The sequence below is a fragment of the Zootoca vivipara genome, chromosome 7 (genome assembly GCF_965207765.1).
Source record: "Zootoca vivipara chromosome 7, rZooViv2.hap1.1, whole genome shotgun sequence".
Taxonomy (NCBI): domain Eukaryota; kingdom Metazoa; phylum Chordata; class Lepidosauria; order Squamata; family Lacertidae; genus Zootoca; species Zootoca vivipara.
This window is the reverse complement of record NC_142590.1, coordinates 93,171,333-93,195,815: the sequence shown is the minus strand read 5'-3', so window position 1 is coordinate 93,195,815 and position 24,483 is coordinate 93,171,333. Positions and strand designations below refer to the sequence as shown.

Genomic DNA, 24,483 nt, shown 5'->3' with positions numbered 1-24,483 from the left:
TACCAAGGAGTGTGGTGGAGTCTCCTTCTTTGGAGGTCTTTAAGCAGAGGCTTGACAGGCATATGTCAAGAATGCTTTGATGGTGTTTCCTGCTCGGCAGGGGGTTGGACTGGATGGCCCTTGTGGTCTCTTCCAACTCTACGATTCTATGATTGTTAATGACTGCAATTAGTCCTACAGGAAAAAGCAAGGGATAGTATGCAGATGACCCCACCCTCCCACTATATATAAGGGTCTGGTGACTTCTGTTTCAGTGTATCTGAAGAAGTGTGCATGCACACAAAAGCTTATACCCAGAACAAACTTAGTTGGTCTCTAAGGTGCTACTGGACAATATTTTTTTTAAAAAAATTATTTTGACTGTGTCAGACCAACATGGCTACCTACCTGAATCTAGAATCATGATTGCTATTATGTTATTATTTTTGCATTTCTAAACTGTAAACTGCCCTGTGATCCTCGGGTGAAGGGTGGTATATAAATTTAGTAAATAAAATAAAGCATCCAGCCCAGATCTACCTGGGGCTACGAGTCACAGCAGCTGTATGGAACCTCCTTGTTCAGGAGCAGCCTATCCCTGAATACCAATTGCCGGGGAGAGGGTGGCTGGTGAAAAGGTGATTCAGTAAGATTGTGGGGCAGAGTGGCTGACTGAATGGGAGGAGTTTGTAAGATTTTTTTTATTTTATTTTAAAAAATATATTCTTATTATTTTCATTGTTGTTGTTTAGTCGTGTCCGACTCTTCGTGACCCCATGGACCATAGCACGCCAGGCACTCATAAAATATAACAACATTACAATAATCAATCAAATGCATTTGCTCCACCAAGCTCATGACTTCCCTCCCTCCATCTTTGGGCTATCAGAATTCTTGCCGCAGTGGTAGCATACATAAAAAATAAATAAATTATACATTCCTTTTCAGTGCAAAGATGCCCCATGCACTCACCACAGACACAGCTCCCCAGCTTTGCACTTTTCACAATGAAACCCAGCTGGCTAACATCTCCCCTGCTCCAGTGGCTCCGATCTCCCACCTCGGAGCAAGCCCCATAGCAACCAATTGCAAACTTTTATTTTCCTTAAAATAAAATAAAAAGCAAGAAAAGCAACTTAAAGAAAACACATCATTGGGCTAACACCATCCAACAACAACAACAATGCTGTTATGAGTCTGGGGTGTTAAGCTGGGTGCCAGAACCCTCTAATCCCTGGATCCAGCAAGTGTTAGAATTTAATCAAGGCTTCTAATTCTTGCAATAGCCAGCCTAGCCTCCTGGTGAGCTGATAGTCTGGGTGGTGAGCCAAGGAGGATTAAGGGGCCCTCCCTCAACAGATAAAGTCAGAGTTTAAAGAATTTTCAGGGTTCCTTTACAAGCAAAGGAGCAAGCTGGAAAGAGGATCAGAGAGCAATGCTTGATTTCCGTTTGACTCCAAGGTTGCAGCTATGGGAGAAACAAGATCTTCTTGGGGTGTCGATGCTGTGAGCCTCTCTATCGTAGGCTCAGCTTGCATGTATGTGTAAATAAAACATAAATCCTAAAGACACCCCCGTCTCCGCTGTCCCTCATTCCAAAGGAAACACAGACCCAAGGAACTCCTGGAATCTCTCCCCTCTCGGAGATTGGGGTGGCAGGCAACAATACTGAACACATCAGGCTGGTGCAGTCAAAATGGAAGGCTGGGTATACTTTTAAACATAGGATAATATAAAAACCCATTACTCTCATGAGTGTGACGAATCTTAAATAGGAATATGAGCATGTTATTGAATCAATCAATTCCATTGATAAGCAGAGGGAAGGGACAAACCTTGTTCTTCCATATTGACATACTCAATAAAATCAAACCAGACCTCTGCATATCTATCCTTTTTTTGCATTGTCCCCTAGAGACGTGTAGTTTGCCGTTCAACTTTTCTAATAAAGCAATTACCAAATTGTGAAATGCCAAAATGAAATCTTGGCTCCATTTAGATCTCTCCTGAAGCGGGCCATTGCAACTCCAGTGGCCACACACCCCAAAAAACAAGAAGGAACAATTAGCTCTTCGTTATGTATATTAAGTAGTTAACAGTGCGAACGGGGGAGAAGGGATAATACAACAATTCGAAAATTGTATTGCTTTCTTTAAAAACCGCAGAACCAAAGGTTTGTGCTTTTTCCCATTCCCACCGTAAATGAAGAGGGGATCCAGCAACTGGGCAGCCCCCATAATTCTAATTGCCAAGTGTGGTTGTGTCGATGGTTAGTGTAGGCTGGGTCTGGAAAATGAGTGTTGGTTGTGGCTGGGGTTGGTCCAGCAGCCTGTGTCTGGGGAGATGGTGAGAGGAGGGTGAGAAGGGAAATGGCCCTTGTCTTCTCTTGACGTACCAGTAGTCCATAGCGGTGGCGCATCCTTCCAAGTCGACGAGAGTGAAAAGCCGGTCACATTTATTGCCACCAATGTCAAAGAACTCTGGGTGGAAAGAGGGAAAGCAGAACACTTTATTCGAGGGCTGTGCGAGCATCACTCTGATTCCCAGCCTGCAGGTCTGAACTGACTCCACTGAAAGGCATTGTGCTTTGGAGGCTTAATGGAAGCGGCATCAGAGTTTGACCTCCAGAGTCTCTATTCACGAACACCAAGCACCACTGGATGAGCCAGTCAAACATCTTCTCCCTCTCCCCACAGCTCCCCCTGTGAAACTGATGGGAAGTTGACTCAGAAGTCCAGAACTCACTAAAACTAAGTCCCCCTGGACACAATTCAGAACCCACCTGTGGAACTCATGGCTGCATGGTGCGTAATTTGAGGGAAAGGGTTGCAAGCTCAGCATACAGAGGCACACACTTTATTTGGGGAAGCAGGGATTGCAAGGCAATCGGGGGCGGGGGACCTTCCCCTTTGCGTTCTGCACTTACCAATATCCTGGTCTGTCGTTGCAATCGCCAGTAAGTTGATATTGGTAAGACATACCATGTCAATCACCCAGAGTTTCAAACTGTGACGTCTTTTGGTCTGGTCCAGCTGCATAGAGAAAGAAGGGTTCACAGAGCAAAGAAAGTGATGGGGGAGAAGGAAGGAAGGAAGGAAGGAAGGAAGGAAGGAAGGAAGGAAGGAAGGAAGGAAGGAAGGAAGGAAGGAAGGAAGGAAGGAGGGAGGGAGGGAGGGAGGGAGGGAGGGAGGGAAGGTCTGCTGTTTGCAAATCACATATTTCATGTCAGGAGCCTCATACTGCTCCTCCAAGACAGGAGGAGGAAGATGAAGAAGAACTGGGTGGGTGTACGGGGGGAGGGTGGAACCTGACTTGGAGGGCAGGGAAACAAGGAAGCAGGGATCCTGCATGCTGGTTTCCCACGTGCATTTAGGGAGAGGCTAGGATTGCATATTTAAAGTACTGTATATTAAAGCATTTCTATCACAGCAAATCTGCCTTTTTTGGGTTGCGGTTTGTTTGTTTGTTTTTAATTACATTCTTGCCATTTGGAAAATAAAGGAGAAATGTTTTGGCGAGTGCAGGATGACTAACGCAAAGAAGTGTTAAACGCCCCTCATGCAAATCAGGGTGGATGATCATTGTCATGCCACCTTCACACATTCAAATCAGAACAAATGCTCAGTGAGGACTACGGTAGGTGCAAGGTTTTGGAAGTACCGGTAGGTCTTCTAGAGGAGCCCTGAGAAGCATGTTAAGCCACCATGCAATTCCATTTGCTTTCCACTCACTAAACCCCACCTTGGAGCACATCCTGGCTTTGAAAAGATCTCTCTGAATGCCACCAGCCATGGCGGAACAACATGCCCACTTGGGACTAACTGACCTACAAAATCACCTTACCCCATATACGACCCCTCAAAGGCTTCGGTCGGCGGAAATGGCACTACCGACAGGCCCCACTTGGAACCCTTCCTGTAAGAACTCCGTTGTTTAGTCTGGCAGCACCAAGACTTTGGAACTCCCTGCCTATTGATCTCAAGCAGGCGCCTTCGCTGTATTCCTTTCGGCACCTGCTAAGAACATTATTGTTCAGACAAGCCTGCCTAGGTGCTTAGGCAGTTGATGTGAATTGCTTTAGTACCTCAACTTTGCATTTTTTCTTGGTTTTTCTTGGAGACTTGAGAGAAAAAGGGAGTCCTCCATACCTACCACAACAGTACGAAGCCTTTTGAAGGTGTCGCTCCAGTATTGCAAGATCCCGTCCCTGCTCACGGTCAGGAATCGCCCAGGCGGCGAGCGGCTTTTCCTTGCCCTCTCCAAAAGCCCCCTGTTCTGGTTTGGGAAAAACTGGATCTTGACGATTTCCTCAGAGTGAGCCCTGGAGGAAAAGGAAGAGGGGGAAGGAAGAAAACAGCTACAGACACATGCGGTATACTGTGCTTAGGAACATAGCAAGCAAACTTAAAACCATATAATTTTTTTATTCCGTCAGGCCTCTGCAGGCAGTTAAGAGTACATCTCCCGGCAACAGCGTATTGATGCTTAACCTTTTTTTGCCTTTAAACTGTTTTTAAGTTTGTTTTTATGGTTTTATTGTAGGGCATCTGTTTTTTACCACGGTAAGCCGCTTTGATGTGTTTTGTGATTGTGGCATATCAATGCTTTTATTAAAAAAAAAAAAGAGATCCGTCCTCCTGTGAGATCAGAAAACCATGCAAGGGCAAAGGAGCATTTGCCATCTGTTATGTACTGAGCTGAATCCTAGAACAATAGGATTCAGAATCAGCAGTCTGATTGGTCCGCAGGAGCTACCCAATCCAACTCCAGGTGGAAGTGAATCCGCAACCTGATTGGCCTGCAGGAGCAGCCAATCAGGCGGCTGGCAGAAGTGAATCTGCAACCTGATTGGCCCACAGGTGTAGCCCTGAAGTAGCCAATCACGCAAGGCCCATTGTGTAAATAATGTATATAAGCAGATGGTTTTGGGAAAAGAGCCATTCTTCTCCTCCTTGATGACTATGAGCTGAATAAAGAGCATGAAATTCACTCTCGACTCCGAGTATATTTCACCATCATAATTCATAGGTGAGCGTTTTGAGACCATGGAGAGCACAGGATTCATTTCAGTCCAAGTGGAAAGCAATTCCACCATCCAGGAAAGCTCTGGGCTTGTCTTAACTAACCCCAGGCTAAGTTCCCATCAGTGTGTCCTGTCTGTCCCAGCACAGAATCACCTCTTAATCTAAATTGCAAAGTGAGCCTTCCTCCTCATGACTGTGCTCAGCCTCCTCAATTTCTGGCGCCATCAGCCTGCCCTTTTGCCCTTCCGCATCACAGACGCAAAATCTCGTCCTCTCCCTTTTATGAGGGTCAACCAAAAAGTCACAAAATAGTGAGTACTGCAAGGACCACAATAGCTCCAGGACCGCCTCTCCCCAGATGAACTGGCCCACACCCTGCAATACCTTCTGTGGCCCTTCTCTGTGCCTCCTCCATGAGACACCCGGAAGGCTGGCAACACAAGAACAGGGCCTTTTCTGAGGTGACTCCCTCTTTGTGGAATACTCTCCCCAGAGAAGCTCGCCTGGCACCTTCATTCTATACCTTCAGGCACCAGGCGAAAACGTTCCTCTTCAACAAGACCTTTGTCTGATTGACATCTGATGCTCTTTTAAATGTGTTGTGGGAGGGCTTATTGGTACACTTTTGTTTTTGTTGTGTAGTTTGTGTTTTTTACCTTGCATTTTTATGTTGTGATCCGCCCTGAGGTCTACAGATGAAGGACGGTATACAAATTAAATAAACAGAAAGTGAGATTTCAGGTTCTTGAAACATTTTTATGTTTTGATAGTCTGCTGGGGGCTCCCCAAAATGGTGGGGAGGCCCAGCCAGATGGGTGGGGTACAAATAGTGTAATAATGGTTGTGTTGATGATGATTTTGTTGTTTGTACCCCCCCCCCAACTGGCTGGGGTGCCCCGGCCACTCGGGGAAGCTTCCTGCATATATAGAAACATAATTTAACATTAAAAACATGCACAAACGTTCAACTTCCAGAGATGTACAGCAGCTATATTTTTGTGCTTTTATTTTGTAAACCGCCCTGTGGTCTTTGGATGAAAGGCGGTATACTAATTAAATAATAATAATAATAATAACAACAACAACAACAACAACAACAATAGCAGCAACTGGGGACACCAACAGGGGGGGAAAGTTCCTTCAGTAGCACCTTAAAGACCAACTAAGTTTTTATTTTTATATGAGCTTTCGTGTGCATGCACACTTCGTCAGATACACTGAAACAGAATCCACCAAACCCTTATGTATATTCAGAGGGTGGGGGTGATGGGAATGGGTGATGGGCTGATGGGAGTGGTAAACCTGTAGATGGCTGTTAACGACTGCTGATGACTGCAATTGGTCCTGGGGGGGGGGAAGCAAGGGCTGAGGCGCTAAAGAAAGTTTGATCATGCATAATGAGATAAGAATCCAATGTCTTTATTCATCCCAGGTGGCTCCATGGTTTTAAGCTTGGTAATGAGTTCCAATTCAGCAACTTCTCTTTCCAGTCTGTTCCTGAAATTTTTGTGTAATAAAACAGCTACTTTGAGATCTTGTATAGAATGTCCTGGGAGATTGAAGTGTTCTCCTGCTGGTTTCTCTGTCTTGTGGTTCCTGATGTCAGATTTATGTCCATTTATCCTTTGGCGTAGGGTTTGGCCTGTTTGTCCAATATAGAGAGCTGAAGGGCACTGTTGGCATTTGTAGGGGGAAAAATGTTTGCCATTGACGCCACAAAGTCTGTATTTGTTGGCAGACTTAAGACGGGGTGTAGGAGGTAATAGGAGAGTTGCACAAGAATCTCAGGGCGGCCTTTTGCAAAGTCATCGAGAGCAGGGTTGGATTTTGCATTCATCCCTAGAGGGCGAAGAGCAACATTCCATCTCAGGCGGGACAGGAATCCTTTGCTCCTGGGGACCAGGAGGGGCAACATCTGTCTGAAAGGTGAACGGGGAAACCACCTCCGTCAAGAAGTTAAACCAGGGGTTCCCAAAAATGGGAGGTAGCACCCCACAAGGGGGCAGTGGGATTCCCAGGGGGTGGCGTAGGGGGGACAAGGGCAGCAGTGGGGGGGGGGCTTTCAGGGTTTGAAAAGCTGGTCTTGCTGGTCACTTCCTTCAGTTTTGTTAAATTAATTAAACTGAGTAGTTTCGATTGGGTTTTGGGGGAAAACGTGCAATTGATCGTTCGTGTCTTGAATTTGATCGTGCTATTATCTTCCTCAGCGGGTCATGCAAGCCAGCTCCTGCCAACCTAGCAGTTCGAAAGCACGTCAAAAATGCAAGTACACTGGTACCTCAGTTTATGAACACAATTGGTTCTGGAAGCCTGTTCATAAACTGAAGCGTTCATAAACTGAAGCAAACTTTTCCATTGAAAGTAATGGAAAGTGGATTAATCTGTTCCAGACGGTCTGCGAAGTACTTAAACTGAAGCGAACTTTCCCATTGAAAGTAATGGAAAGTGGATTAATCCGTTCCAGATGGGTCCGTGGAGTACTCAACCTGAAGCGTACTTAACCTGAAGCATGGGTGTAATTGGTTCCCGAAGTCTGTTCATAAACTGAAGTGTTCATAACTGAAGCAAACTTTCCCATTGAAGGTAATGGAAAGTGAATTAATGCGTTCCAGATGGGTCCGTGGCGTTCGTAAACCGAAAATTCGTAAACCGAGGTGTTCATAAACCGAGGTTCCACTGTAGATAAATAGGAACCGCTACAGCGGGAAGGTAAACGGCGTTTCCATGTGCTGCTCTGGTTCGCCAGAAGTGGCTTTGTCATGCTGGCCACATGACCTGCAAGCTGTACACCGGCTCCCTCGGCCAATAATGCAAGATGAGCGCCGCAACCCCAGAGTCGGTCATGACTGGACCTAATGGTCAGGGGTCCCTTTACCCTTTACCTTTAGGTGGTGATGGAGCGCCCTCCCTTCGGATGTCAAGAAAATAAACAACTACAGTATCTGACTTTTAGACGTCACATGAAGGCAGCCCTGTTTAGGGAAGTTTTTAATGACTGGTGTTTTAATGTATTTTTAATATTTTGTTGGAAGCCGCCCACAGTGGCTAGGGAAACCCAGCCAGATGGGTGGGGTATTTATTATTATTATTATTATTATTATTATTATTATTATTATTATTATTATTAAATTGCCAGGGGGCACACACCCTATTCCCCCCTCCCCTGCTGCATTTCCCAGGGAATTCCCCTGGGAAGAGGGACGGCTCTGGGAATGGCAGCTCCACCTGGCCTTAACCCCTTCCCTCCTGCCCAGAGGACAAAGGGACCCTTACACGGAAACCGGTTTCATGGTCGTCTGGAACTCTGGAAGCACCTTATTTTTCAGCATGTCGTCTTTCCCTCTGTATTCACGCAGCATGTAATTCAGATACTCCTCCTGCAGGGAGAGGAAATTGCCATGGCTATTCTCACTCGCTCCGCCTGCACGGTGCTTTCCCAAGGATTCTCTCGGGCCCAGCTAATATATAACCCGGCTGGTCCCATTCTGACATGCCACCCCAATCTTTGAGCGGCGAAAGACTGAGTTCTAGGCCCCCACCCAAGTTTGGTTTCTTTGGGATAAAGGTCAGTGGAGACTGTGGTATCTATAGGACAGAGTTCCCCAAACTTGGGTCTCCAGTTGTTGCTGAACTACAATTAATTCCCTTCATCCTTAGCCAGCAGGACCAATGGTCAGGGATGATGGGAACTGTAGACCAAAAACAGCTGGAGACCCAAGTTTGGGAAATCCTGCTTTAGGAGCATGATTGTTTTGTCTTTATGATTGTTATTTTATTTACACAAATATGGAACCTGAGCATAGGATGGGAACAGGCTTTTTTTCTCCTGCTCTGGACAGTAGGATTCGAACCCAAGGCTTCCAGTTACAAGAAAGGAGATTCCGACAGAACATCAGGAATAACTTTCCGACGTCAAGAGCTATTTGACTGTGGAACAGAAGGTTGTGGACTCTCCTTCCTTGGAGGTTTCCAAGCAGAGCTTGGACGGCCATCTGTCATGGACGCTTTAGCTGAGATTCCTGCATTGCAGGAAGGTGGACTAGATGACTCTCGGGGTCCCTTCCAATTACAATTCTACGATTCTGTGATGGAGAGGCTCAGGCCATTGACCCCTCTCCAACAGATCTTGCTTCTCCATTCGCCTCAGCTTTGGATCCAGTACAGAGTAAGCAGGTATTTCCATCTCCAGCTCCCAGCCTTCTCCACCTAGGAGCTAGGGGGTGGGGAAGGCCCACCCATTCATTCTAGGGTGACTTCTTTGCCTAGGCTTGACTACTATTGCCTTTCCCAACCTTGGGACCCCTGATATTGTCGGACTACAACTCCCATCATCCCTGACCATTCGTCCTGCTAGCCTAGGGTTGCCATATTTCAAAATGTAAAAGCCAGGACACCCCAAGTTGTTGAGGTGGTAGGAAACCACCAAAATTGTTGAGCTTTTTATAGACAAACCCCACAGTTGCAGAGCTGCTTTTCTTTTCTTTTCTTTTTTACAAAAACGCCAAAAAAAACACACAATTTTTCGATTGACTTGCCTAAGATCCAGGACAAAGTGCTGCCTTTCGTAAATTCCCCCTGGACATCAATTCCACCTTTTGAATGCTGGTAATGTCCAGGAGAATTTGGATGTATGGCAGCCCTGTGCGAGTCAGGGATGATGGGCGTCGTAGTCCAACGACATTGGGAGCCGCAAGGCTGAGAAAGGCTGGTCTAGACAGAGGGCTTAGACTGGCAAGCTTGCTCCCATACCTTCTGCCCCCCACACATCTAGGAAATCAACAAATGGGTGCCAGAGCATCTTGCAGACTCATCCTCCCCCACAACACCAATTCTATTACTCTGTAAAACATTTATTCCGTGTTTAAGGAAGTTTTTAATGCTTGATCTCTTATCATGCTTTTAATGTTCTGTTGGGTGCCAGGCAATGGGTGGGGTATAAACAATAAATAAATTGGTTATACAATTAAGGAGGGAGAAAGATTGTTTTCTGCTGCTCCAGAGAAGCGGACACGGAGCAATGGATTCAAACTTCAAGAAAGAAGATTCCACCTAAACATTAGGAAGAACTTCCTGACAGTAAGAGCTGTTCAGCAGTGGAATTTGCTGCCAAGGAGTGTGGTGGAGTCTCCTTCTTTGGAGGTCTTTAAGCAGAGGCTTGACAGGCATATGTCAAGAATGCTTTGATGGTGTTTCCTGCTTGGCAGGGGGTTGGACTGGATGGCCCTTGTGGTCTCTTCCAACTCTATGATTCTATGATTCTAATTAATTAATTAATTAATTAATTTGTTGTTGTTGTTGTTGTTGTTCCGAGGTTCATCTTTTATTTATTTGCATTTTTCGTTCCTTATCACTTTGCGGGGGGGGCGGGCGGAGGGGCTTTGTTTCATTTTTCATAAATGATCAAGCGGTATACAAATTTGTAGAGATAAATAAAAAATAAAAAATGCAGCACCAGAGAACAGGCCTCTGCCCCAAAGGGCTTACAATCTACAAGGCAGCCACGCGGACAACGTCGGGAAATCAACTAAGGCAGGGGAGGGACAGGGGGCTACAAACAAAAGGTATTGCTGGGAGCGGGGGTCGCAGACCCAAATGGGAAAAGACTACAAGCGTTTTAGAGCCGCCTTTGCCAAGCTGCTGCCCTCAAGAAGTTTTGGGTGGCAACTTCCATCAGCCGAGGCCAAAGGATAGACCAGCCCATTTATAGGATGCTGAAGGAGCACAAAAAAATGCCCAGGGTGTGCAACACAGGGCGTGCCATTCAGCATCCTGATTATCTGAGCTACCATTTAAAAACAGCAGAGCAAGTTTCTAGCCCTGAGGGCAGCAATGATACTCTTTACAGCACGAAGACCAGAAGCCAGAGGGTGGCCAAGTCAGATTTCTCAGGGAGGGCTGAGCATCTTCTGTGCCCTGCAATAACTCTCCTCGCCCCGCCTGTGCCATGCAAAACCAAAACCAAGTGAGTTATGCAGAACGACTTTTCAAAACATTGCAGAACGAACGCAAGCAGGCACTTGCCCAGTCCACAGATCCGTCGCAGTTGGTGTCCACCTTCATGAAAATCACGTCAATATCTTCTTCAGAAATGTCCCCCATGATCTTCTTCATGGCGATTCGGAATTCTTCCATGTCCAGTCCTGAAAGGCAGGAAAGCAACTGTGTAAATAATAGTTTAATTGGAAATTAGTACAACGGGTATAGTCGGAAGGATCTTTTCTTTGCCGGTTCAAACCGTGGATATCATTATGTCTTTGCCTTTATTCACAGTTTCATTCTTCTTCTTCCTCTTTGTTTTTTCTTTCTTCTTTTCTTTTCATATTTATATTCTCTATAATCTTTATAACATAGTGAATGTTGTTCTGATGGTATTGTATGCATTTTAAGAATCTGTTTGTCTAATAAAATCTTCAATAAAACACAAAGAAGGAAAAAAAGAAAATCACATCAATATCTTCATTGGAAATGTCTTCAAGGCGCTTCGGAATTCTTCCATGTCCAGTCCTGAAAGAACATCCCCCCGCCCGCCCGCCCCAAAAAGAAAATGGCAAACCAAGATGAAGGACTATGCCAAAATGGCAAAATTAACTGGGAAGCTCAGAAATCAAGAAACTTTTTTAAAAAGTTTATCATTTACTTATGAGACCACTGCAAGCGGGTTAGAACATTAGCAGGATTCTAACCACACTTGTAAAGTAATGGAAAGTATGGGAAATTTAGAAGGATAAAAGTTTGGATAAATATTGATATGCAGTTGTAAATACTAACATTAGGACCCATGGAAGGGATGGGGGGGGGGGAGTCAGGAGATTCAGAGCAATCTCGATATTTGGATTTTGAACTGATGTTTATATTTTTTTTAAAAAAATGAATAAAAAAATTATTTAAATAATAATAATAAGAGCTCCCCTCCCCAGGCACAAAAGGTTCCTCTGCAACCAAAAGGGGCACCAAGACCAGGAGAAACCTGAGGGAAAGGCCCCCCAGTGCTGGTAGGACACCTGCCTTGCCTACAGAAGGACCAGATCCTCAGCCGCCCCAGGGGAAAGGACTCAGCCTGGAAGCTTGGAGGGTGGCGGCTGCTCCGTGCCAGAAGTACTAAGCCAGCAGAGCCAAGCACCTGGTTGAATTTAATCCATCTTAGTGTTTCAACTTCTTGTAAGTTTTAAAGCACTGCTGTAAATCGTTCTCGGGGGTTTTCTGTGTTGCCTTTTTCTTAATCGCTTTGAGGTGTCGGTGTATTATTAATATTATTATACTATATAAAAGGCTGATTGCTGAAGAATTGATGCTTTTGAATTATGGTGCTGGAGGAGACTCTTGAGGGTCCCATGGACTGCAAGAAGATCAAACCTCTCCATTCTGAAGGAAATCAGCCCTGAGTGCTCCCTGGAAGGACAGATCGTGAAGCTGAGGCTCCAAGACTTTGGCCACCTCATGAGAAGAGAAGAATCCTTGGGAAAGACCCTGATGTTGGGAAAGATTGAGGGCACTAGGAGAAGGGGACGGCAGAGGACGAGATGGTTGGACAGTGCTCTCGAAGCTACGAACATGAGTTTGACCAAACTGTGGGAGGCAGTGGAAGACAGGAGTGCCTGGCGTGCTATGGTCCATGGGGTCACGAAGAGTCGGACACGACTAAACGACTAAACAACAAAATTATATAATTATATATTATTACTGTATTATTATCACTGTCAATTAAATTTGTATACCACCAGGGCAGTCTCGAGCAGGTCACATGCCCTGGTGCTGAGGGGCGGAGCATGGTTTTCGCGCGGCTTTGCCACCAGGGGTCTACCTAGAGCCGGCCCTGTATACCACCCTTCCTCCAAAGATCTCAGGGCAGCTCACAGCATAAATGTACAAGAGAAAAACGCAATATACAACCAAGTGGTGTATACATTTTAGGAGACAGATAAAAATAAATATATAGCCTCCCAACAGAGCTGGCTTCCCAATCCACCAGAGACCCAAGTGTGGCTTCCCAAACTGGTGAGTTGCAGGTGAGGAATGGGGTGATGGCCCTGCTGTATGGAGCATCTGCAAAGGTGTGTGTGTTTGAAAGTAGCCCACAGAAAGTAGCCTACTGGAACCAAGGATACTCTGGTGGGTGTCTCCACCAGAGGTATTAGCAGTAAAAAAAAATATGGAAAAGAAATGCCCAACATACCAACAATTATTAATAAAAGAGCATGGTGTTGTAAAACTAAAACCATATGAAGAGATTAAGGATTACTGCAATAGTTGGCTACAATATCATCAAAGAGTCCATTTGTTTAACGAAGATTAAAAAAACAGGTTTTGAGCAGAAAATTTCTAAATTGCAAAGAGAACTATTGCAGTCAAATAAAAAAATATATATCGAAAACGTACAATCTACTCCTTGAGTGAGAATTGAAAAATGAAGTAATAAAAGAAACAACGATAAATTGGTCACAAGATCTGGGCAAGACAATACATTTAGATAGGTGGGGGAAATTATGGAGTGTTGACATAAATTTCACAGCTTTTTATTTGATAAGAGAAAATGTAATAAAAATGTGTTTTCGTTGGTGCCTCACCCCAGTAAAATTGGCAAAGATCTATAAAAAAATATTCAAACCTTTGTTGGAGATGTAAAGCGGAGGTGGGAACAATGCACCATATGTGGTGGGGGTGTAAGGTGATTAAACAATTTTGGACCAAAATACATGAGTTGAAAAGAATATTTAAGAGCACAATTCTCAAAAAGCCAGAAGCATATCTGTTAGGCTTAATAACCAACAATATCCCCAAAGATAAAAATAATATATTCCTCTATGTGACAGCAGCAGCTAGATTACTAGTGGCAAAAAATTGGAAAACAGAAAAAATACCAGAATTATCAGAATGGAGAATTAAGATCTGTGAATTTATGGAGATGGCAAAATTAACGGCATCAATTAGGGGCTTCCCCAAGCAAAAAATTAAGAGAGAGTGGGAGTGTGTAGAGATATATATGAAAAAATATGGATATGGAAATTAAGTTTAACAGAAACATAAAATGAAAGACTCAAAAGGATACAAGATGATATTATAAAGGATATGACTATTAAGTATAAATAACTGCTAACACAACAAGAAACAATAAAAAAATGTCAATAAGATCTCACATGGGTGAGGGGAAGTCGTGGGGGAGGGAAGTAGAGGGTGGTACTTGGAAAATTATTGAGAATGTGATATAAAAGCAAAATGATTGTGTTTGTAATTTGAATTATTTTGAATGATTGTGGTTGTAAGTTTATTCTCTAGTTTCTACTTCTTTTTCTAAAAACTTCAAATAAAATCTAAGAACGAAAAAAGAAAAAGAAAAACCTGTACAGCCAAGATGTACAGAATCTGAATTTTGGCTTATATACACATTTTTGCAAGCAATTTTCGCTAATGAAAAAAAAAAAAGGAGCCTCACCTCCTCCGCCATCGGTGTCCGCCTCTCGGAACATGCGCTCCAGCTTCCGCAAGTGGTCATAGTTGATCTGCTCTTCCACCTGCTTGGAGCGAGCTTCATCGTACAAGCCGGCAGCCTTTATCAGCTGCTTGTGGGATGAGCACACCGGGCCCAACATGCTCAGGAGACCCGGAAGCCTGTGCTGGGAAGAAGGAAGACACCATAATTACTCTGCGTGCCCTTTGAAGAAAGGGCCTGAGCTATCTGCCGTTTCCCTAAGTCATTGGTCCATTTCTTCAGGTTTGGTGGGAATGCCCTTTCGTTAATTTCCATTATCTCTTCAATTGCAGCCAACCCCTTTCTCCAAATCCTGCCTTAGCCCTCCTATCCTTGTGCCACAGCAGGCTTCTTACTGACCGCAGCACGATTGGCGATAGCTCAGCAATGGGAGAACCAGGCTGAAATACCCCTCAACATAGGGGGAAATAATATTTGGGATACAGCAACGTCTGAGTGTCTCACAGGAGAGTAACTGAAGGCATATCAAATAGAGGCACCTTCCAAGAAAAGTGGGCCCCTTTCTTGAACTATATTCATGGCTAAAATCGAGACCGACTGCTCAATATTCTCAGCGGAGAGTTTACATGCTTGAATGTTGAATGTGTAAGTTTATGTCTCGAGGCAATGGATAAAACAAGCATCATTAGCTGTACTGCTGGACGAGTGTTGAATGATTATTGTATTTGTATTTGTTTAAAATCCAATTTTAAAATGTGGGTTTCGGGGGGGAGGGTTTGAAGAAGAGCTGGCTTCTGGATGATGCCAATGGCCCACCTTGCCAACATCCTATTCTCACAGTGGCCAACCAGATGCCTAGAGGAAAACACAGGCCCCTCAACTGTCCCTGTTTCAGACCCTCCAAGTGTCTCTATTTTCCAGGGATGTTCCTGATTTAGAGTAGCCGTCCCAGTTGCTATGTGATCTCACTTTTCCTTAGGGTGTCCCTATTTTCATTGGAGAAATGTTGGAGCTTATCGAGTTATCCGAACCCAGAGCCGTCTAAGGCAATCCTGTACAGGGACTTTAAAAAAAAAAATGTTTCATGTTTTATTATGTTTTTTTTATTTATGTTGGAAGCTGCCCTGAGTGGCTGGGGCAACCCGGTAAGATGGGCGGGGTGTAAATAGTAAAATTATCCTTATGGAATGGAACGTCCCTGTTTTCATCGGAGAAATGTTGGAGGGTGTGTGATTTAATCAGGACATCACATTTTGGGGTGCCATGCTCTCAGGCGAGATTGCAGCCCCGAAAGAGGCATGTCCTGATTTTCCATTGGGACATGTAGTTGGTGAGTATTGTGGGATGGAACACTGGGGCAGACAAGTCACAACAGTTCCTAGAGTGTCCACTAACAGGAACTCACCTGGAGGGACACCTGACTACAGGTCAGTTCCTGTTCCCTCAGACATGCAAATGAGTTGGATTAGACAAAAGCCCTAGCCTGCAATCACTCTCTCTCTTAGCTACTTCCTCCTTCGATGGGAACACATCTCCAGAGAATCTCCAGTTAGCATGGTTCTCACTCTAGGCCTGCAGCCAAGAGTGAGACCAAATGGAGTCTTACTTTACTAAGTAGTCTCTAGATATATATGTACTTGTAACTTTTCTAAGCAAGCCTGCCTTTCTGAGATTATGCTGTAACTCAGGATGAAACTGTAAGTAAACTCTATCTTATTTTATAAACACTGTGTTGTGTATTTCTTTTAAGAGGGACAAAGGGGACCTTTGCCAGGAAGTGTAATATTGTTATAGAGATTCTAGCGAATCTAACGCACATGCTTTGCTGCGCACAAAAGGGGAATGTCACTCTGCTGATATTGGAAGCTTGCTAACACAAGCTTGGATAGGATCTATCTAATAATATATCCTAATCCACATCCCTAACATTCCCATAAAGGGTTATTACGGCCCAGGACTGCGTATTTTTGTGTATTTTTGAAGGATTGCTTTGGATTGTGATTTTGAACTGGGTAGGATTTTTTCAGTTAGAACTTCCTGGTGAGCACATGGTCTATTGTTCTCCAGTGTGCCTAGGGGATTAGCTACCCCTCCCCTCCCTCAGAGTTTACAGCACTGAGAACTCAGAGGCAGTGAAGATTATTTTGCATTTTGAGATATTTTTAGAGATTTTGATTTTGGAATTTTTGGCAAATTTTTGAATTTTGAGAAATTTTTAGAATTTTGAGATTCCAAGATGGCTTTTGCAGATTTTGATAGTGGAGTTAAGCCAGGATTCATGGCTCTAGATGATGACAATTATGTATTTTGGAAACAACGCCTGATAGCATTTTTAGATGCAAGGAATGTTTTGGATGCCATTGAAAAAGCTATGCCCACTGGCACAACAGCAGAGGATTTAGCCAAGATAGCAAATTGGAAACGCATGAACAGCGAGGCCAGATACATAATTTTGAGTGGACTTCGCAACAGGCATCTAACATCAGTTAATAGCAAAGATGATGCAGCTAAAATCTTAAAAGATATTGAGCGCAGGTATGGAGCATCTACTAAGAACTCCTACAGGAATTTAATGAGCAAATTAACTGCGCTGAGGATGAATTCAAGAGAAGAATTCACTGACCATATCAGCAAATTTAGTGAAATTGTTCAGAGGATTGATCTTACTCCTAAAGCCCTTGATGAAGAAACAAAGGTTTCATTTTTGATAGCATCTCTAGGACCAAGCTTCAGTTCATTCAAGAGTTGCATGGATCACAAAAAGGACCTGACTTTTGAAGAACTGATTGATCATTTGAGAGAGGAATGCAGAGATTGCCTTGATTCTTTAGAAAGGAATACAGGGAGAAAGGACACTAATTATGCTTCCAAGCATTTTCAAAGGTCCAGACAAACGCCAAAGGAAATAATTTGCTTTAACTGCAATTTAAAAGGGCACATGGCGAAGGAATGCCGGGCACCTAGGAATAAATCCCGCCCCTTTCCACCAAAAGGCGAAAAGAAGGGGGGGCGTGGGCGGGCAATGATATTGCAAGAAAGAAATGTAGCTTTCCAGAGCTGTGAAGGAAAGCGCAATAAGTGGCTTCTGGACAGTGCAGCAAGCAGCCATTTCTGTTATAAAAGGGAATATTTCAATGAAATAGACAATAATAAACAGTCTGAGATTGAAATTGCTGATGGAAATGTTATAAAGTCAATAGGTGCAGGATCTTTGAACTTGAATTTCAAAGTGAACAATGAGTCTTTTGATACTACAGTGAGTAATGTTAAGTATGCACCAAAGCTGAACTGTAATCTAATAAGTGTGTCTAGCTTGGACAAGAAAGGTTTTGAAATTATATTTAAAAATGGACAATGCAATGTGATAAAAGATGGTGAAGTGTTTATTCAAGCCAAACTAATCAATGATGTGTATGAGATTGATATTTCAGAGAATGAGTCTGCAAGGGTTGCACAACCCAGCAGAAAGGATCAACCAGATCTGGAACTCTGGCACAAAAGGCTTGGACACAGGGATACCAACCTTATCCTGAAAATGCAGAAGGAAAATCTGGTAAAAGGTCTACAGGTAAAGAATTGCAGTACACCAATGCCAAACTGTACAACTTGCATAACTGAAAAGGCAGTCAAGCCTTCCTTCCCACGTTGTACAGAGAAGAGAAGCACAAAAGTCATGGACACTGTTCATACTGACCTATGTGGTCCGCTGAATGTACCTTCCCTAGGAAACAATAAGTACATTCTGATATTTATAGATGACTTCTCAAGATATTGTGTTGGATATTTTCTAGAGGAAAAGAGTCAGACACCGGAATTGTTCAAACTGTACTTAAACATGGTGAAGAACAAATTCCAGAGAGCTCCTTCCACCTTAATTTCGGATAATGGTGGAGAGTTTTGCTCACGGCAGATGAAGGCCATCATGGCACAAGAAGGCATAGCACATGTAACTACAGTTGCTTACACGCCTCAACAGAACTCCATTGCTGAGAGAAAGTTTAGGTCTATTATGGAGATGACAAGGTGCATGTTAAAAGAGGCCAACTTGTCACAGAAGCTATGGGGTGAAGCGGCGAATACGGCGATTTATTTGCAAAACAGATTGCTTACAAAGGGTGCAGAACGCACACCATTTGAACTTTGGCACGGGAGAGTCCCAAGTCTGCAGCACATACGTGTGTTTGGAAGTGTCTGTTATTACCACGTGCCCAAAGAGCGCAGACACAAGCTTGACTCCAGAGCAAAAGCAGGTATCCTGGTTGGATATGCTCCTGGAGGAAAGGGATATAGAGTTCTAGATCCAAAGAGTGGCAGAGTAGACCCATACCATGTGGTTCATTTTGATGAACTAGGAAAGTTTGATACAAAGAACACTGTTATTGACTGTTCTAGAGAGTCACCAGATGAAGAGTTTATAAGTTTTCCTTTAGCACAAGGAACTAATATACCTTCTAGTGTCACAACACCCCCTACAGGCGACACCCCAGAAGACGCAGAGGTCCAGACCCCTGGCGGCACCAGAGACGAAGAGGAGGAGCTGTACGTGGACATGCCAGCGTTGGAGGAGGATGAGGATGCTGATGCGGTTGCACAACCAGAGGTCAGATGCTCATCCAGAACCAACAAGGGTGTTCCGCCACTACGACTGTCCTACTTTGCAGGGTCGGCGTCTCCACCAGAACCTTCCACTTGGGAAGAGGTAGAGCAGATGCCAGCCACCGAAGCCAGTCTCTGGAGGAAAGCCGCGCAGGAGGAGATTGACGCACTGCACAAGAACAAGACCTGGACACTCACAGAATTGCCTGCTGGTAAGAAAGCAATTGGGAGCAAATGGGTGTTCAAGGTTAAAAGGGGTTCAGAAGGGGAGGTGCAACGTTACAAAGCAAGACTAGTGGCACAAGGTTTTTCACAGCAATATGGCCACGACTATGACCAAGTCTTTGCACCGACAGTAAGATACAGTAGCGTAAGATTACTTTTAAGCATCGCAGCATCAAAAGGGATGGAGGTGAAACACATCGATATAGCTACTGCGTTTTTGCATGGGGAAATTTCTGAAGAAATTTACATGAAGCAGCCTAAAGGTTTTATAAAGCCAAATGAGGCACATTTGGTTTGCAAGCTTCAAAAGGGACTGTATGGTTTAAAACAAGCAGCCAGAGCCTGGAACTTGAAATTGCATGGAATGCTGGTGAAACTTGGGTACAAGCAAGGTGAAGCTGACAAGTGTTTGTACACTAAGCAGAGTAATGGACAATTTTCTTATATTCTTGCCTTCGTTGACGACCTTTTAATCGCAACGTCAAATGACAGGGATTATAAAAATGTAGTCCAGCACCTCAACAAGGAAGTGCAAGTGAAGGAATTAGGACCAGTTGAGTATTACCTTGGGATTCAAGTGGAAAGAGAACAGGATGGTTCATTTCTACTTAATCAGAAGCAAAAGATAATTGAACTGTTGGAGAGTATGCAATTGCAGGATGCAAAACCCGTCGACACCCCGATGGCTACAGACTTCTTAAAGAACCAAGAGGATTCGAAGCTGCTGCCAAACAACACCGAGTATCGTTCAGCAATTGGTAAACTTTTGTATTTAGTTACCACATGCAGACCTGATTTAGCCAATGCAGTAGGGATTCTCAGCAGGAAAGTGAGTAGTCCCACTGAGCATGATTGGGTTGGTGTGAAGAGGGTGGTTCGATATCTTAAGGGTACAATGGATTGTAAATTAAAGTTACCAGCTGTCAGTGACCCTAAGCTCATTGGGTACACTGATGCTGACTGGGCGGGTGATAATTCTGATTATAAATCCACAAGCGGGCATGTCTTTATGTATGGGGGCGGAGCTATCACATGGGGCAGTTATAAACAGAAATGTATAGCTTTATCGTCTACAGAATCGGAATATGTTGCGGCTACAGAAGCGTGCAGAGAGATTTCCTGGCTGGACCAACTCCTAACAGACTTTGGCGTGGAGAGAAAGGAACCTATAAGCCTGCTGGAGGACAACCAAAGCTGTCTAAAGCTGGCGCAGAATGAGAAGTTCCTAGCACGCTCAAAACACATTGGGGTCAGGTACCACTACGTTCGCCAGATGATACAAGATGGACTTGTCGAACTGTCGTACTGCTGCACATCGGAGATGACAGCAGACATCCTAACAAAACCCCTGCCAAGACAGAGTTTCCAGAACCTGCGTGTCAAGCTGGGACTCTTGGGTGGTTGAATAAAGTTGCTTATGTTTTGTTTTGTATGTAATGAATGTTGTGAATTGCCTGAGAAGGGGTTTGTGGGATGGAACACTGGGGCAGACAAGTCACAACAGTTCCTAGAGTGTCCACTAACAGGAACTCACCTGGAGGGACACCTGACTACAGGTCAGTTCCTGTTCCCTCAGACATGCAAATGAGTTGGATTAGACAAAAGCCCTAGCCTGCAATCACTCTCTCTCTTAGCTACTTCCTCCTTCGATGGGAACACATCTCCAGAGAATCTCCAGTTAGCATGGTTCTCACTCTAGGCCTGCAGCCAAGAGTGAGACCAAATGGAGTCTTACTTTACTAAGTAGTCTCTAGATATATATGTACTTGTAACTTTTCTAAGCAAGCCTGCCTTTCTGAGATTATGCTGTAACTCAGGATGAAACTGTAAGTAAACTCTATCTTATTTTATAAACACTGTGTTGTGTATTTCTTTTAAGAGGGACAAAGGGGACCTTTGCCAGGAAGTGTAATATTGTTATAGAGATTCTAGCGAATCTAACGCACATGCTTTGCTGCGCACAAAAGGGGAATGTCACTCTGCTGATATTGGAAGCTTGCTAACACAAGCTTGGATAGGATCTATCTAATAATATATCCTAATCCACATCCCTAACATTCCCATAAGTATGAAACCCGCAAGCGGGATCCGAGCATAGGAGCCCTCTCGCCTCCTGTAGTTTCCAGAAACTGGCAGTGCTGCCTCGGACTGTGGAGACAGATCAGAGCCAAGAGCCACATTTGCTCACAGTCAAACCTTCCAGGGGCTGCACATTGGTGGTGGGCGGGCCTGGGGGCAAAATGTGGGTGGGGCTCTTGCATTTGCGCAACGGGCCAAGTTTGAGCTACTTAAATTTCTGAGGTTTCTGCACACACATGTCCATCTAGGCAAGTTAAGAGGCATCTTCACAGTTCAAGGCCAACCAGAACGTCAATGGTTCGAGCCATCCCAGGGACAGCTGTGGGCAAGATGCCTGCCTTTCAGGGGGTTGGACTAGATGACCCTGGGGTCCCTTCCAACTCTACAATTCCAAGAAGCATGGCCAGAGGCGGCCTGGCAGAGAAGCCTCAGATATCCCAGATTACAGCTTTGATATATCGCTTTGATATACATATTTTCATGGCATACGTACATACGCCTTTTGATAGATACCCAAATAAACAACAGTACATCTTCCCAACACATACTTACTAGGGGAGGGGCTGCTGGTGGAAGAAGCTGCTGAGTGGTGAGTTGCTTCTCAAATTCTTGGCCTCCCCTAAAAGTATTGGAAAGAAAGCAAAACCAATTAGCACTTTTAAGTATTTGAAAGACAAGGTCCCCACTCCTTTGGATGGATTCAAGCTTGTGAGCGTTCAGCTTCTCTGAGATTTAAGGAGTGGTCTTGGCTGCGTTCCTCATGCTCTGCCTCAATGATTCCTTCTGTAAAATGGGAATGGTCACCCAACCAGGAAGCTCACACTTAGCTAGGAGCTAAATGGCAACTTAAACCGAGGTTATGGGCACAACAATGGAATGTCTAGGCACACTATTTAATAACAGGAATACAAAGCTGAAAATGAATGAACTGCAGCTAAAATATTATGTTCATTTTTTACATGGTCTTCTAGTCCTTTCCCTGCCCACCCCCCTAATATTCTTAAGAGGGTCTCTTCTCCAGTCTTCAGAAAGTATAGGTGGAAGTGGGGAGGCAGAAAAAGGTCCTCCTTTCCTTCCACTCGGCAGTTTTAATAATAATAATAATAATAATAATAATAATAATAATAATAATAATTGTTATTTATACTCCGCCCTTCCCAATTTGAAAACTGGGCTCAGGGCGGCTAACAGCAAATATGAAATATGAAACATTAATTAAAAACAACTTAAAAAACAGCATAAAATACAACAAATGAAATCTTAGGCGCAGTACTGCACCCAGAGCTCAAAAACTGCTTGCACTAATGAAATTCATTATTGCAAAACATGCCTAGGACAATGGGGATTTTGAGGGGAAGGGTTGCCTCCTCCTGTGCCTTGAAAAACAGCTTGATGAACAAAAATCAGCAAGTGGGGCTTTTCCCAGCTTGCAAGAGAAGCACCATTCCATGTTTCATTATGATCCCATGGCAAATAACCCTCCTTAAAATTAGTATGAGAGATTGGCACAGTTGCCTGTTAACAACAGCTGATCAAAACTGTTGTGAAAGGCACAGGAGCAGAAGCTGGGAAATGAAGTTGGCGACCTGAACTGCAATGGGAGCCTCAAAGATGAGGCTGCCGGCAGGCAGGTGGCAATGGGGACAGGTATGCCAAGCAGTGAAAGCAAGGCCTGCAGTAGCTCGTTGCTGCTCCACAGAAGATGGGTAAGAGGAGAAGGAGGCAGCAAACAGAAGGCAGAAGCAGATGCTTGAAAACAAAGAACCTTTAAAAGCATTTGTGTGCACAAGCTGGCATCAACTGGAGCAAGGAGTGGTACCTTTCCGTTCAGCTCTGGACCTTCAGGATGCTACAGCCACACTCTGCAGATCTGCAAAATTCTGGGAGATGCTTATGGGTGCCCAGCGATTAATCTGAAACTGATTTTTTTCTAATGGCGTTCACTACTGCCCACAGGGACGTAGGATCGCCAGCACGAGCCAGCATTTGCTGCTCCGCTCTGGCCAGTAAAACTGTTTTCTGCCAGGGATCTGAAAAGCCGGTAAACTCCAGGTTCCATCCCCCCCTCCCAGGCCCCGCCCCTGAGATCCTCCTGTCCCTCCTTTGGGCATTCCAGGCAGGCTGTCATCCCCAAGGGCAAGCAGCTTGGAAGGGGCCAAAGCTCAGCAGGCGCAACCAGCAGCTCTGCATGGCAAAGGAGGGGTCTCCACCCCTGGCAGGGAGCCTGAAACGATTGACTTCTTGCCGGAAGGAATAGCGGGCAAAGCCAGGCTCCGTAGACTCCAGACGCAAGCACCACTTCCTATGCCAGCTCACTGTATCCCCGGTTTCTTGACTGCAACCCCTCACCCTGCTCCTTTTAAACATAGAACTGTAGGGTTGGAAGGGACCCCCGAGGGTCATCTAGTCGCACCCCCTGCAATGCAGGCTTCTTTTGCCCACCATGGGGCTCGAACCCATGACCCTGAGAGCAAGTGTCTCTAGCGAATGAGCTGTATCCCAGTCTACATAGGAACATACAAAGAGCATTCGCTAGATCATCCCAATGGTCTGCTCCCATCTGTTGATCAAAGGCCCCTGCCAATCTCTGAGCATCTGCTGGATCAGGCCAGTGGCCCGTATACTCCAGTGTCCTATATTCTCACAGGGGCCAACCAGAGGACCCAAAGGGAAAGCCACCACTCCCCCAAGGAGGATCTGAACACAAGAGCAATTCTCCTCTCTTGTGGTTTCCAGCAATGGGGATCCAGAAGAACACAGCTTTCATGGCGAGTAGCCATTGATAGCCTTTTCCTCTGTGAATTGGTCTAATCCTCATCAAGGCTAGTGGCCCTCACTACCTCCTGCGGGAGGGAGTTCCACAATTTAACTATGTGCTGCATAAATACGTACAATGGTACCTCGGTTTTTGAATGTAATCCGTTCCGGAAGACCGTTCGACTTCAGAAACGTTCGAAAACAGAGGCGCAAAGGGCAGCCTGCTAATTCAATCGTGAAAATTGTGAAAAGCAGCAGAAACACACAGCGGAAGCCGTTTGGCTTCTGAGGCGCGTTGGAAAAAAGAAACGTTTACTTCTGGGTTTTCGGTGTTCGAAAACCGAAACGTTCGGCAACGGAGATGTCAGAAATGCGAGGTACCACTGTACTTTATGC

The 24,483-nt window shown here is 44.7% G+C and overlaps 1 protein-coding gene across 1 annotated transcript in view; it reads right to left on the bottom strand.

Annotated features, from left to right (window-relative positions):
* EFCAB8 (EF-hand calcium binding domain 8) overlaps positions 1 to 24,483 on the bottom strand; it is a 58,422-nt gene that overhangs the window by 29,681 nt on the left and 4,258 nt on the right. Inside the window, exons 2-8 of the mRNA XM_035122016.3 lie at positions 21,883 to 21,949; positions 14,434 to 14,614; positions 11,025 to 11,143; positions 8,277 to 8,380; positions 4,132 to 4,300; positions 2,906 to 3,011; positions 2,375 to 2,459 (exon numbers count right to left, since the gene is read on the bottom strand). Coding sequence (XP_034977907.3) covers positions 2,375 to 2,459; positions 2,906 to 3,011; positions 4,132 to 4,300; positions 8,277 to 8,380; positions 11,025 to 11,143; positions 14,434 to 14,614; positions 21,883 to 21,949 — 831 coding nt within the window. The remainder of the gene's footprint in view (positions 1 to 2,374; positions 2,460 to 2,905; positions 3,012 to 4,131; positions 4,301 to 8,276; positions 8,381 to 11,024; positions 11,144 to 14,433; positions 14,615 to 21,882; positions 21,950 to 24,483) is intronic.